This window comes from Megachile rotundata, chromosome 5 (genome assembly GCF_050947335.1).
Source record: "Megachile rotundata isolate GNS110a chromosome 5, iyMegRotu1, whole genome shotgun sequence".
NCBI classification, from domain to species: Eukaryota; Metazoa; Arthropoda; class Insecta; order Hymenoptera; family Megachilidae; genus Megachile; species Megachile rotundata.
In genome coordinates this window covers 4,445,266-4,458,562 of record NC_134987.1, presented here as the reverse complement: position 1 = coordinate 4,458,562, position 13,297 = coordinate 4,445,266, and the positions used below count along the sequence as shown (strand labels likewise).

General features: G+C 46.8%; 1 protein-coding gene across 1 annotated transcript; it reads left to right on the top strand.

The window, feature by feature from the left end:
• The first annotated feature begins 1,845 nt into the window (after window positions 1–1,845).
• On the top strand, window positions 1,846–3,644 carry LOC143264508 (uncharacterized). Its single transcript, XM_076531986.1, has 3 exons — window positions 1,846–2,451; window positions 2,567–2,701; window positions 3,397–3,644. Exons 1-3 carry the CDS (start codon window positions 2,407–2,409, stop codon window positions 3,580–3,582), a joined length of 366 nt encoding a protein of 121 aa, XP_076388101.1. The 5' UTR covers window positions 1,846–2,406; the 3' UTR covers window positions 3,583–3,644.
• The last annotated feature ends 9,653 nt before the right edge of the window (window positions 3,645–13,297 follow it).

Here is a 13,297-nt window from a genome sequence, read left to right as displayed (position 1 = left end):
CATATGTTTTTCTTGCTGCAACTTATAAATATTTATATCCATATCGGGTTTTGCAGCGTTTTCTCGATAATCAGCATCTTTGTCAGAGTGGATTTGTTTCCGTACGCGTGCCGCGATTTCCGTTTCCTCTCTTTTGTCAGCATTTATTTCATTTTTCTTCTTTCTTCTTATTTCCATGTCTGATAAAACTGGGGGCGGTTTCTTTTTCATCGCTCTATTTAATCGCGACAATGGTTCCTTGGTGTTGTACTGTAACACGGCAGCAGCACATCTTGCCGTGTACGATCCTCTTTGGCCGAAATTTAATCTTTTCCCACCGATGTATTTGGCAAGGACGTTGTTGAAGCTCTCTACGGGATTGTTGTTACAATTGTATAATAAACTTTCCGCATGAGATGTTAGCGGCTGAAGTATTTCCCTTATGAGCTGGTATACTCCCATACTCTTCAACTGCGGGACGATGTTTGTTTCATTTTCTTTGCTTTGTCCATCGCAGAAGTAATTTATTTTATTACATTCTGCATGTTCGCCAAATACATGGCTTGGCACATTATAAATGTCGCAGTATAAATTTCTAATTTTTGTAGAGGTCGATACATTTTCGCTGCTTCTATATCGTGCGGCTTTCACAATTGCCGTTCGCATTCGCCGAATGCTATTTTCCACAGCTTTCCTCAATGTACCTGCTGTTGTTTTTTTGACGATTTCCTTCATTTTTCTGCAGAAATTCCGTAATAAGTGATTCGTGCATTCAATTTTTTTTACACGAATCTCTGTGTTATACGGATCTGCATCTATAATCTTTTTGTATACGCTGCTATCTCCGTCAGCGATTAGCGTGGAATAAATTAATCCACGCTTTTCGACGCTGGTTCGAAATCCTTCTACAATGGCATCGCTTTCCATAGCGGTGGATGCTCGGCTCTTGCTCCAATTTTTAAAGCATACATGTTTTCGTGCTTCTTTCTGTTCTCTTGCAGCACATTCGCAAATTTTGCATCTCTTATTGCGTACTCCAATGAATAAAACTTTTCGGGTGTAATATCCAACTATTACACCAACGCCCGACGCAGAGTTATATGCACCGGTGCGATAAGATCTCTTCATCCAACTCCCATCGGCGATGACGGGAATGTGTGGGATTCCAGATTCGGGAACAACATCGCCTCTTTCCACAGCTAATCGTTTTTCTTCTGCAGCCGCTGCTATCATTTCTTCTTCCGCAGCGGCAATCAACGAATTTGCTATTTCGTCGTGGTGTGTTACAAATTGCCTTTTCGACATGCATTTTATATTCATTGCTGCCAACAATTCTTCCATTTGCGCATAGCTACCCCCAGTAAACATTGTTCCAGCCACGGCACTACGGTTTACGTCCATTTCTTCAATTTCGTCGGGTTGACTATGAATTTCCCCTTCATAATGGCACATAGTGCACACTACCTTGAGGGTAGTCTTCAAGCCCGACTGTTGCATGCCAGTTATCTGCAAGTATTTTATCCCGCAGTCTTCTCTATTGTCGGCATGATGGCTCATTTTTTTCATCTCTTCAAACATGTGCTGCATGTTTACGATGTTTAATTCCTTTGAAAAAGACGGCGTTTCTTCTGGCCGGGTTGAAGTTACTTTTTCTACGGCCCAGGTACCGCTTTCGCCATCTGAGGTGTGTGCCGATATCGTATCTTCGGAACTTTCTTCATTTTGTGCTATCGGTACTGCCTCGCATATTGAAAACATGGAGGTCCTTCCGTCGGATGTTGACGGCTGATTTTCGTACTCCTCAGCAAGTGTTGTATTCCTTGTCGAAGCATCTAAACTACATCGCCTTTTATGAAGCCTTTTTTTCTTGGAGTACCTCTTCGTTGAGGCGTATAATTTTCTTTTTACTTTTGGTGCACTCACTGCCGTTGCACTCACTTCCGTTGCACTCACTTCCGGTGCACTCACTTCCGTTGCACTCACTTCCGTTGCACTCACTTCCGGTGCACTCACTTCCGGTGCACGCACTTTCGATGCACTCACTTTCATTTCACTCGTTTCACTTTCGAACAAAAAAAATAATAAAAATACTAAAAAAAATACTAATAAACTAAATAAAATTAATACTAAAAAAAAAGTAAATAACTAAATAATTTAAAAACTAAATCACTCTATACGTAGACGTAATGCAAAAAATTCCGATTCGTTGCATTCGGATATTGCAGAACGTAATGTGACGTAATGTGATGTAATATGCGTACTCATATTGAGAGTCGATGGTGGGAATGAGTGATAGTGGTGGGAGTGAGGGATAGTGGTGGGAGTGAGTGACGTGAGTGAAACGAGGGACAGTGGTGGAAGTAAGGGACAGTGGTGGGGTGCATAGCTTCGAACCCCGGCATCGATCGACGATCCAGCAATTGAAAAATGACCATGGACAATATCACAACTCTGCAGACAGGAATTGAAAAAGTAAGTAGTTTGCGTATAATGTCACGCGTACGGTGTCTTGCCCGTCAGTGTTAATTACAAATGTTAGTGTTAGTGTTAATTACAAATTTACAATATGTAAATTTTTTATTTCTAGATGGACATAGTTGCAAATAAAGAAAATGAAGAAGGTAAAGAACAGGAGGAAAGAGTAGAGGTGCCAAAACCAGACAGTGTTAAAGAAGAGCCATCCCCACCTCCGCAAAACACACCAGCAATGTCTGGAAGAAAAGTAAGTAATGTGTTTCACATTTATTTATTCCGATTTATTTCCCTACGGTAAATTATGTATTTGCAAAAAAATTATTATAACTAGCCCGGAATCCACATCAAAGCTTTGAGCAAACGCGGATTTTATCAATGAAATTAATTCTTCGATAGTCTTTAAAACCTTGTCCCCTATTTTTAACCGACTTCGAAAAAGGAGGAGGTTACTCAATTCGATCAGTATAATTTTTTTTTTTTTTATTATTGTACTATATATATAAAAAATATATACATGTGGGATCGGTTTATTCGATGTCCATCGAATACGATCGGGCGCGAACGGGCGAGCGGAAAACGCGGACAATTGGCGCCAAGATAATTCGGCGTTACTACGAGTTGGCGCGAAAATTAGCGAGGGAACAAAGAAGCGATTAGCAATTGTTTCGTTTTACGCGGGAATTGGTAACGAATAAGGAAAACGGCGTGGCGGGGGGGCAGTCCAGTCGTAACCGTTGAAGTAACACGTTGTCCGAAAGGTTGTCCGAAAAGTTGTAGCCTAAGTGTTTGTATTTGTTTTTTATATTCCTATTGATTCTTATACCCTTGTTAAATTATTAAAATTATTGTTATTCCCAAAAAACTTTTTAATTCCGTCAACCTCGATAATTTCCGATCCTACATACATATAAAATATTTCACATTTTTATTTTTCTGTTTCAGATCCGGAAAATGATAAAACGTTTATTACGTTACGCACCATCCGCAAGAGCCGCCGGCAGAGGAGGGTACCGCGGTAGAGGAGACTACCGCGGAAGAGGCGGGTACCGCGGAACAAGAGGGAACCGCGGAGGAAGAGAAGGAATAAGAATTTCCGGGTGTACCATATACGGCGGCATCCGCAATTAAAACTAAACTAAAATAATAAGGAATAAATATTCAATTAATAAATTTATTTAATTCTTTTCAAAGCTACTGTGTTCCAGTTTCATTTTAAATATTATTACCTCTACATATCCCATCAAGTATTATTTGACAGTTTTATCGGAAAACCCTTTGAATTGTATATTAATATTATTGCAAAAGATGAAAAAAAATCAAGTCCAGCGGGACTCGAAGCTGCGACCGAAATAGATGTATAGATTTTCTTACGTTTCGGAATTTAAATATTAATGTAAAATTAGTGGATACAGTAGGGTCATTCCGCACCGAATCGATCACTTTTCGAAATCACCATCTCCGATTTTGCTTTAATCGAAATATGTTGTAGTCTATGTGAAATTAAGGGGGTTTAAGTCATCATTTTGTCCGTTTCGAATTTAAAAATTTAAACAACTTCTATTTTTGCGTTTTTCTCAATAACGGCCGTAAAGAGTTAAAATTTAAAAAAATATGGTCATATTCTTGGAAGCTTCCCTTTCAAAGTCCTTCAGAACGATAGAGCCTCAAAAATTGACGTTTTTACAAGCTGGATGGCCTCAAAACAATGCAAGAAGACTTCGTATACGACTAAATGACTCTATTCATGTGTAGAAATGTATATTAGTACTCACTCTTGGCCAATGATACATTTATACTTATGTTATATTTAATCATAATGTGATGTAAGTGTGAACTATTTGCTTGGTCATCGGTTTGAAAATAATAAAATCGTGAAAGTGATTAGGTTCTAGGAAACATGTGTGACGAGGTAACTACGCAATATAAAAGCAAAAAGAGTTTTATTAATTCAACTAATCATTCGATGTAAGCGTAACGTTTGAAACTACAAATAAATATATTTCGAATTATGTTGTGTTTAGTCTTATTTTAATTAGAAAAATGTCAAAATTGTAATAGTAAAAGTTTCATATGAAAATAAAGGAACATAAAAAGGCTTGACTGTTACATTACGATTATCCTAGTGATATGTTATTGTTTTTTTACAATTACACTTTGCGTTCCAAAAATATGAAAGAATTGTATGATATGCGCTATGTGAAACTCAACGTTTCAGTAAAATAGGCCAAAAACTAGAAATTCGATTTTTTCCTTTTACATATGCTACCGACTGATGTATTCGGCGTTTGATTTGGCTCAATAGCACATTTGATTACCTTATTCGGCTGTATACATTGTAACGAATCAAGGACGCAACACTAGAAAAATCTGTCATAAGTTATCGTTTTATTTGATTTTTTATTTTCGTTTGGTTGCACAAAATTCTTGTACATTTTCGAACATATACGACATACAGTGAATATTCTATATACGCAAATCTTTCGGGTCTGAGGTTTTGCGTATATCGTAAAGGTGCAGTGAATATTCTATATACGCAAATTTTTCGGGTCTGAGGTTTTGCGTATATCGTAAAGGTGCAGTGAATATTCTATCCGGGCTAATGACCATGGCAGTCGAAGCCCATAACATTAATCATCAATCATCAATATTCTATATTCGCAAATTTTTCGGGTCTGAGGTTTTGCGTATATCGTAAAGGTACTACTATATCGGCTTGGGTTTTTTCCGTTACCGTTATTAGCAACGGTCATGCGAGGTACTTTTGGGGGATAGGAAATTTCCCAAAAACCGTTACACGGGGCGATTCGCTGTTGTTTTATAGGGGTACGCGTGGCAACAAGCCTCGTGGCATTATGAATCGCGCCTCTTGACCGAACACACGCGCAACGAAGAGATACGTTTATTAATAAATTATTATTGTTCTTATTAAATAGTTAACAAAACTTTATTTTTACCTCACCAAAACCTAAAGACACTCCTAATGCAAGAATAAAACTTTTTTATTTCCGATTTTTTTTTTTGAAATTTTTTCCATCATATTTGTAACATTTTTCTCATTAAAATGAGACCAAACACGACATACTTCGGGACATATTTACTTGTAATTTCAAGTGTTACGCATACATCGATGATTTTACTCTAATAAGATATTGCAAGTAAATATAACTCAAATTACGTCGTGTATGGTCTCATTTTAATCAGGAAAACATCACGAATATGATGGAAAAAGTTATATAAAAAAATGGATGAAAAATAAAAAAATTAGCAATGCTCAAGTATTGCAAACAATCGAACAGACTTTTGATCTTTGCCGACTGCCACGATCGTAGCGTCTCTTTCTTTTTGACTCGCTATCCTCTTCGACGTGAGAAACTTTTATCGTCAATTAAACCAGTAACTATAGTTCAAATTATATCGTGTTTGGTTTCATTTTAATCGGAAAAATGTCAAGAATTAATTGGTAAAAGTTTGACAACGAAAAAGTCAAAAATAAAAAAGTTTCGATTCCCGGTAACCGAGATCGCACTTCTTTTTCTCTCTGAGAAATAAGATCCGACGATACTGATGAAATTGAGATTTTATTTTGCCTTGGTATATACACTATATGGAATTAACTTTTATTTAGTCTAGCTGTAAGAATTTCGGTGCGTATGAAATGAGATATTGAGTTGCGTTTGCGAGAGGCTGTTTAGATGATCGGTTTGAATGTCGCGTTGGGTGTCCGAGTTCGAGGAATGCCTGATAAGAATAATCTCGGGCGAGAATGCGTCAGCGTGCGTGGAGATGAGTAATTGTTCGTGCGAGTCAGTTCATCGCTGTTGGCGAAAGCGAATGGTCGAAGACCATCTCTGTTAATAAAGCGCGGAGAAGTTAAAGGTGGAAAATTGAATTGAATACGTGACGTGCGCAGTGGAATGCGCAGTGTCATACCTAGTACAGAAAACTGTATGCAGTTACCGACAGTTTCGTGGTTTCCTCGACGTTGTAGGTAACTTGACCGAAACCAAGAAAACACACGACAAATACTACAAGCGCTCCAAGTGGAAAATCGTGAAACTATAATTGTATGGTGGAACACCGTTGACAGGCGCAAGTGCACGAAATCGTATTTTTCGTCTCATTTCTTCTAGAAGCCATAAATTGACAAAAAATGGACCAAGCCGACATCGTACCATTACAGTAATGTCGCGCTGCTATCGCTTTTGGTGAGTAAATGCTTAAATTTTACGTAAAACGGAAAATACGGCGCAACGTGTCTAGGAGCGGCCATCTTGATTGTTTACATCTATGTCTGTCTCACGTGTACGTCCGAAGAATTTTTCGTTTTATTCAGAATGTGATGTTTATTGACGTAAAATCGATAGCAGCGCGATATTGGACATATCTACCGGTGCTAAAGCTATCCTCAGAAAGTGAATTTATGCAATTTTCGAGACGTGAAACGAAAAGTACGAAATCGGACCTCTCTCTCGCACATCGCCTATACGTGCATGTGCCGCCACGTGTTAGTGTACACACACAGTTACTGCGTGATCCTGCCCTTATAGCCCTGCGCCGTCCTTCCGGCAGGAGACCCTTGGTCCGAGAGCACGTTGCTGGTGTCTCTCGGCGGTCGGGATACCTCTGTCTCGCGGCGTAGCCAGGCGTCGTAAGGTGAGGAGTACGGAGTCTGGTTTACGACCTGAGGACGATCGTCTACGTCCTGCCCCAGGTCTCCTTCCGTCGGAGGAGCAAAAAGGGATTACAACCAAAAATAGTACAGAGAGCCAGAACGGTTTGCGGTCGGTAGCGGTCGGTCGCCTTACAATGCGCACGGTCCGTCTGGTGCTCTCTCTCGAATCGGTCCGCGGCTCGGTCTTATATATGCCGCGGTTGCCGATTCTACTGCGAGAACCGCGGTCGCGGCTAATCGCCCTCTATCGGTAGTTTTGACTGTGACAACGTTCGCGCCTGACAGTAGGCAACCGCCTACTACCGCGTTACAAGTGCGATGAATTAGAATTAAGCATAGGAAAGCATATTATGACATTTAGGTGGGAAATAGTGGGGAGAGGTCGCGGTTTTTTGCTGTATGTTCGAGCTCACCGGGAGGCGGTGCCGAGGGGGCGTTACAAGGTCAACTAGAGGTCAGCGCATTTTGCCCGGGAGCCTCCCCTAGATCTTGACGCAACCCCTAGGACCAAAACCCTTTGGTTGAGAACATCCATTCCCCACACATGGAACACATACACGAGGGGTGGGGGACGGGGGGAGGGGGCAGTCTTTCTTCCACAACTGCGAGCGATGGCCTAGACCAGGTGGACTATGCCGTATCCGGTAGGGAAGCCTGGTGGGTTGCCGCGACCCTCCGCCCTTGTGGCGGGGGCGGGAGACAGTTTTAGTGGGTATGCGCCGAAACCGTCCCTCTTCTAGGGGCGCCGGAAGCGTGAGTCTTTCCACACTACCTGGGCTATCTTCCCAGGTGTCCGTAATAGGATTTCTGTCTTCCTCAAACAAAAAAAAAAAAAGGCTATGCGTGTCTCGTTGCCTGCCTCGTCCGGTCATTGTCCTGGGGGATTTTAATGCTAAGGCTACGGCTTGGGGATCCCCCAGAACAGACGCGAGGGGTGAGACGCTGCTCGACTGGGCGGCAGGACTGGAGCTCTGTTTGCCGAACACGGGCTCCGTCCATGCGTGCGTGCGGCACAATGGGGGATCCATAGTAGACCTCACATTCGCTTCCGCTGCTGCTGCGCGCCGTATTTCGGGGTGGAGTGTGGTAGACGAGATGGAGACTCTTTTGGACCATCGTTATATAATGGAGGTCCTCTCCACCACCCCGCTTGATGAGCCCCGAGGCCGCCCAGATGGAGGAGCGCGACAATCGCCGGGGTGGTCATTCCGTAAGCTGGACAGGGACGCCCTGATGGCCGCTGTCCACGTCGTGGTTTGGCACCCAGATTGTGCCAGGCTAGCCGACGGGCAAGAGGGGGCCCAGTGGCTTCGCCGCGTAATGACAATGATTTGTGATGCGGCGATGTCACGTGCTGGCCCCTCGGGAAGGAAATCAGTGTACTGGTGGTCGACTGAGATCGCTGAGCTTCGCAGCGATTGCGTTCGGGTGCGCTGCCGGTATACCCGTGCCCGTCGGCGTCGTAATGAAAATCCGGCGTGGGTAGCTACGCTGTACGGGCTCTACCGTGAAAAGGTCGTGGCCCTGCAACTGGCCATCAAAGTGGCCAAGGCCCAGGCGTGGGAGGAGCTCCTCGCGACTGTTGATAGGGATCCGTGGGGGCGTTCGTATAGGATCGTCCTGGGTCGTTTGTGACCCTGGGCGCCCCCTCTGACGGAGTCGCTTGATCCCCAGTTTCTGGAGCAGGTGGTGGGCACCCTGTTCCCACAGGGCGTGGATAACGCGCCACCTGCGTCCACGTCGGACCGCATCATCTGGTCCGACGAACTGGGGGTCACGGACGAGGAGCTCGCCGTGGCGCTGAAGCGGCTCGGGGTAAAAAACCGTGCCCCGAGACCGGACAGCGTCCCCGGCAGAGTCTGGGTCTTGGCTGCGGGCGACCTTGGCGCCGCGCTGAAGGGTGTGTTCAATACTTGCCTTCAGCGCGGCGACTTTCCCGCAGAGTGGAAGACCGGACGTTTGGTCCTCTTGAAAAAGCAGGGAAGACTCGCGGATTCTCCCTCCGCGTACAGGCCCATATGCCTACTAAATGAGGCGGGAAAGCTTTTTGAGCGTATCATAGCTTCCCGCCTCGGCAGGCACCTGTCCTCGGTTGAACCCGATCTGGCTGACAACTAGTACGGCTTCCGTGAGGGACGTTCTACGCTTGATGCGATCGAGCGTGTCAAATCACTCGCGGAAGCGGCAGTTTCCCGGGGTGGGGTGTGTGTGGCGGTATCGCTAGATATCGTCAACGCCTTCAACACTCTACACTGGGCCGCCATTAGGGAGGCACTTGTTCATCATGACGTGCCTCCCTACCTAAGGGCGGTGATCGGGTCCTACCTGGAAGACGGGGGGATTGTGTACTCCGGCCGGTATGGCAGTGAGCGGAGGGAGGTATGTCGTGGCGTACCCCAGGGGTCGATGCTTGCTTCTATAGGCCCTGGGATACGACTACGTCCTGCGGGTCGTTCTCCCCGACGGCGTGTATGTCGTCTGCTATGCGGACAACACGCTTATTTTTGCCGTCGGGGAGACAATCAAGAGGGCCATTCGTCTGGTCGAGGTGGCAGTTGCCGTCGTCGTCGCGCAGATCTTCGAGCTGGGGTTGAGGATAGACACCCGGAAGACCGGGGCTATGGTCTTTCATGACCTGCCCCAGTCGAGGAGTGTGCCCCAGTCGTGGGTCCGGGTAGGTGATGCCTAGGTCGAGGTCAGGTCCGAGGTGAAGTATCTTGGACTCGTTCTCGACAGCCGCTGGCGCTTTAAGCGTTACTTCTATTGCTTGGTCCCCCGAGTGGAGCGGGCGGCGGCTGCATTAGGCCGCATTATGCCCAACCTTGGGGGACCTCAGGAGAGGATTCGCCGCCTGTATGTGAGGGTGGTGCGGTCGATGGTCTTGTACGGCGCAGTCGTATGGGCCGCCGCCCTGATGGCCCGCCGGTGCAGCAGCAGTATTATTTTGGTGCACCGGCTGCAAAGAAGGACGGCCATCAGGGTCATTAGGGGATACCGCACCATCCCCTACGCGGCGGCGATGGCTCTGGCGGGCCTGACACCATTTGAAATGCTGGCGGCGGCGGACGCGTTAGTCTACAAGCGCGTCCGTGCCGTCCACCAGCTCAATGGTGCACCGCCAGAGCCCACGACAATTGAGGCGTTCAAGCACCAGGCCCGACAGCTGGCTGAAAATCGGTGGCGACGCGAGCTGCGCCGTTACACCGATAAGCCGGTTGTTGGGCTCTCCTGCCGCTACTCACAGAGTGGCGGGAAAGAGGTCATGGTAGGCTCACCTACCGTATGACGCAGGTGTTCACCGGACACGGTTTGTAACCGTACAAAGTACGCTCACATATTAGCGATTCATAGTTCGCGGATTGCGGGGTGGGGTAGAGAGCAATTAGGCAGACTATTTCGTCACGCGGCCTAATAGCGCATGTGTGTTACCCCCTCCAGGGGACAGGTGAGCGATCGACCCGCAAGCCGTGAAATCGATCGTCACTCTGATCTCGACCGGCTTCTAGATCACTCGTAATTCTAACAAGGGGGTCCGCCTAACGAAAAACGGAACATAGCTTGAGTCAAACTGACTATCGAACACGCAGTAAAACGGCTGGTGCTCGCGGTTATTGTTCGCGCCTCAAACTGAGGAGTCGTTGATCCAAACTGTATCACGGCACGGTTACGCGTTATTCCCGCGATTTGGAAAATCGGAGATTTTGCAACCGGGGAATCAGAGTCAATTAGGAAACCACTCCAGATTTACGTACATTCGAAGATCCGAGAACCGAGACTCACTTATTTCTAAAAAGTGCCTCTCCCATCTTGAGTACTCGCGAATGTCGTACGAGTGAAGCCAATGGTGATAACGTGTTTGAGGCCCTAGATCCCAAAAACTCGTTTTTCATCCATTCCTGAGCTCAGGCATTTTTAATGCAGTTTGGAGTGCGAAGTAGGTGACGTGATAAATCTAATAGACAGAAAACTTCCAAGTTATTGTTAATTTGAAAATCGGAGAAACGAGACCCGCTCGCTCAGACGAGTGCCTCTCCCATCTCACGTATAGACGAATTACAAACGAGCAAAGCCAGGGGTGATAACGAAGCCTTCAGGCCCCAGAAACCCTCAGGTTCGTTATTCACTCTCTCCTGAGCTCGGGCAGTTTACTGCAATTTGGAAGTTCCTTTACGCGTGATTCGGAACCAAAATTGAGGATTTGGAGCTATCGTTACATTTGTGTGTTGTGAGTTACAGAGGGGCCGGAACCCATACAATTCTTGAGTGTGCATTCCCTCTCTTCCTGTTAACTCATAGCCACAGTGGCGTGGCCAATGTCAAACGTGATTAAGTGGCTCATAAACCCACTGATCATATTTTGACATTCCTGTGTCACACGCTCTAAAGAGCGTAGTATAACGATAGTGCGCCGCAAGTTGAGCACCAGCGTCGTAGCTAGAATATCTTTGAACAAAGCGTTAAAGTCGAGAAAGGGGTTTTTCTTTATTTAGTGTGTCGCTTGCTACGGCCTTGTCAAGGCCGAGTCTCTATTTACCGCGCGAGGTGACGAACGTTCGTCTGGGTGTAAACATCGATAGCTAGCGAATTCCAAAATCGTTTTTGTAAACTCTTCGGAGTAATAATAATCGAAATATAGTTAAAGCAGATATCGCAATCTCCCATCAGCGTATTTATTTTTCAAAGAATTTTGCCGTTAGTATCGCAGGGCCTCGTTCAAGCGCTCAGGGCATAAAAGACAAATAATTTATAGACCAGTCATATTAAATATCTAAATTTAATAAATTTGTGTGTATTATATTTAAACGAGTGTGTCATTGGCTGAATTGCTATCCTTCCTCTTGCCTTGAAATCTTTCAACGCGAACCCTTTAAAAAAAAAAAAAAACAGTCTGAACTTTCCTCACGTGTCTACCTTAATCTACTTAATCAAAAAGGATAGTCATATAAAAAGCTTATAGAGAGGGAAGAGCGGTTACAGGTTGTTTCGGTGAATACCTGTGTCGAATCGGGAAGGTGTCGGCGACGGCATGCCACCACTGCGGGGAAGGAGTGGACATGGCGCAGCACACGCTGGAGAAGTGCCCCGCCTTTTCAGCGCTGCGTCGTGTCTTGCACCAACAAATCGGGCACGACCACGAAGGTCCCGGTCGTCCACCCCAAGATGTCCGGGGGATGTTCGGTGGCCCTAGGCCGCCGATCGTCTGGGCTTTTTAGCCCGGCAGGGTTGCGGCGGCTTCGGGGAGGTCTTCCGCCTCCCCTTGTAGAGCCGCCGCTGGGATCGAGGCGTCCTGGGTGGGGGCCCAGGACGCCCTGCACGCGGCCCCGTGGCGGACGGCGGCATCTTGGTGGTCCGGGTGTCGCCGTGAAATTGGAGATTGTAGTATTGGGGGAGGTCACTGGCCTCCCCCGGGAAGTGCTCTAGGCAGAGCGAGGGCGCTTTTGGAGGGGTCCCAGTTGTATTCTTCGAGAGTTCCTGGGGCCCCTCCTAATGCGCCGAGGTGGACCACCGTGGGAGTTTTAGCCGGTAAAGATCCGGCATAACCCTGCGCCCTCTCCCAAGGGTGCGGGGTATCTTTTGGAAGATTTCCCCCACGTAAAAAAAAAAAGGATATGATGGTGGCTGCAGCCCTAGCGGTTAGCTGGCCGGCTTCCCCCCGACAGGTCCTGGCTGGACAGGTCGCGGACGTCGAGGGTGAGGCTCAGTGGTTCCGGGGCACCATGAAGGATATCTGCGATATGGCGATGCCCTGGGCCACCCCTCACCCGCGCCGGGCGTCGTACTGGTGGACGGGGGAGATCGCGCGGCTACGCGACGCCTGCCTTCCATTGCGTCGCCGGTACCAACACGTCCGGCGTAGGCGCAACCGCGACCCTGCGAGGGAGCAGCAACTCTGGCCAAGGCTGACAACTTGGCCAACCGTCTCAGGACCCTCTTCGAGGGGACGGGAGTTAGGGTGGCCAGGCCGATAAAGTGCTGCGAATGCCGTACCGTTGGCCTGAACCCATCCGTCACCTCCAAAGAGGTAATTGAAGCGGTCGCCGCAGCTGCAGGCTGCGATTCGACGCGTTCCAATTCGAAGCGCTGCCGATTGGACGCGTTCCAATTCAACGCGGTGTCGATTGGACTCGTCCCAATTCGACGCGGTGCCGATTGGACGTCTTGCGTTTATGA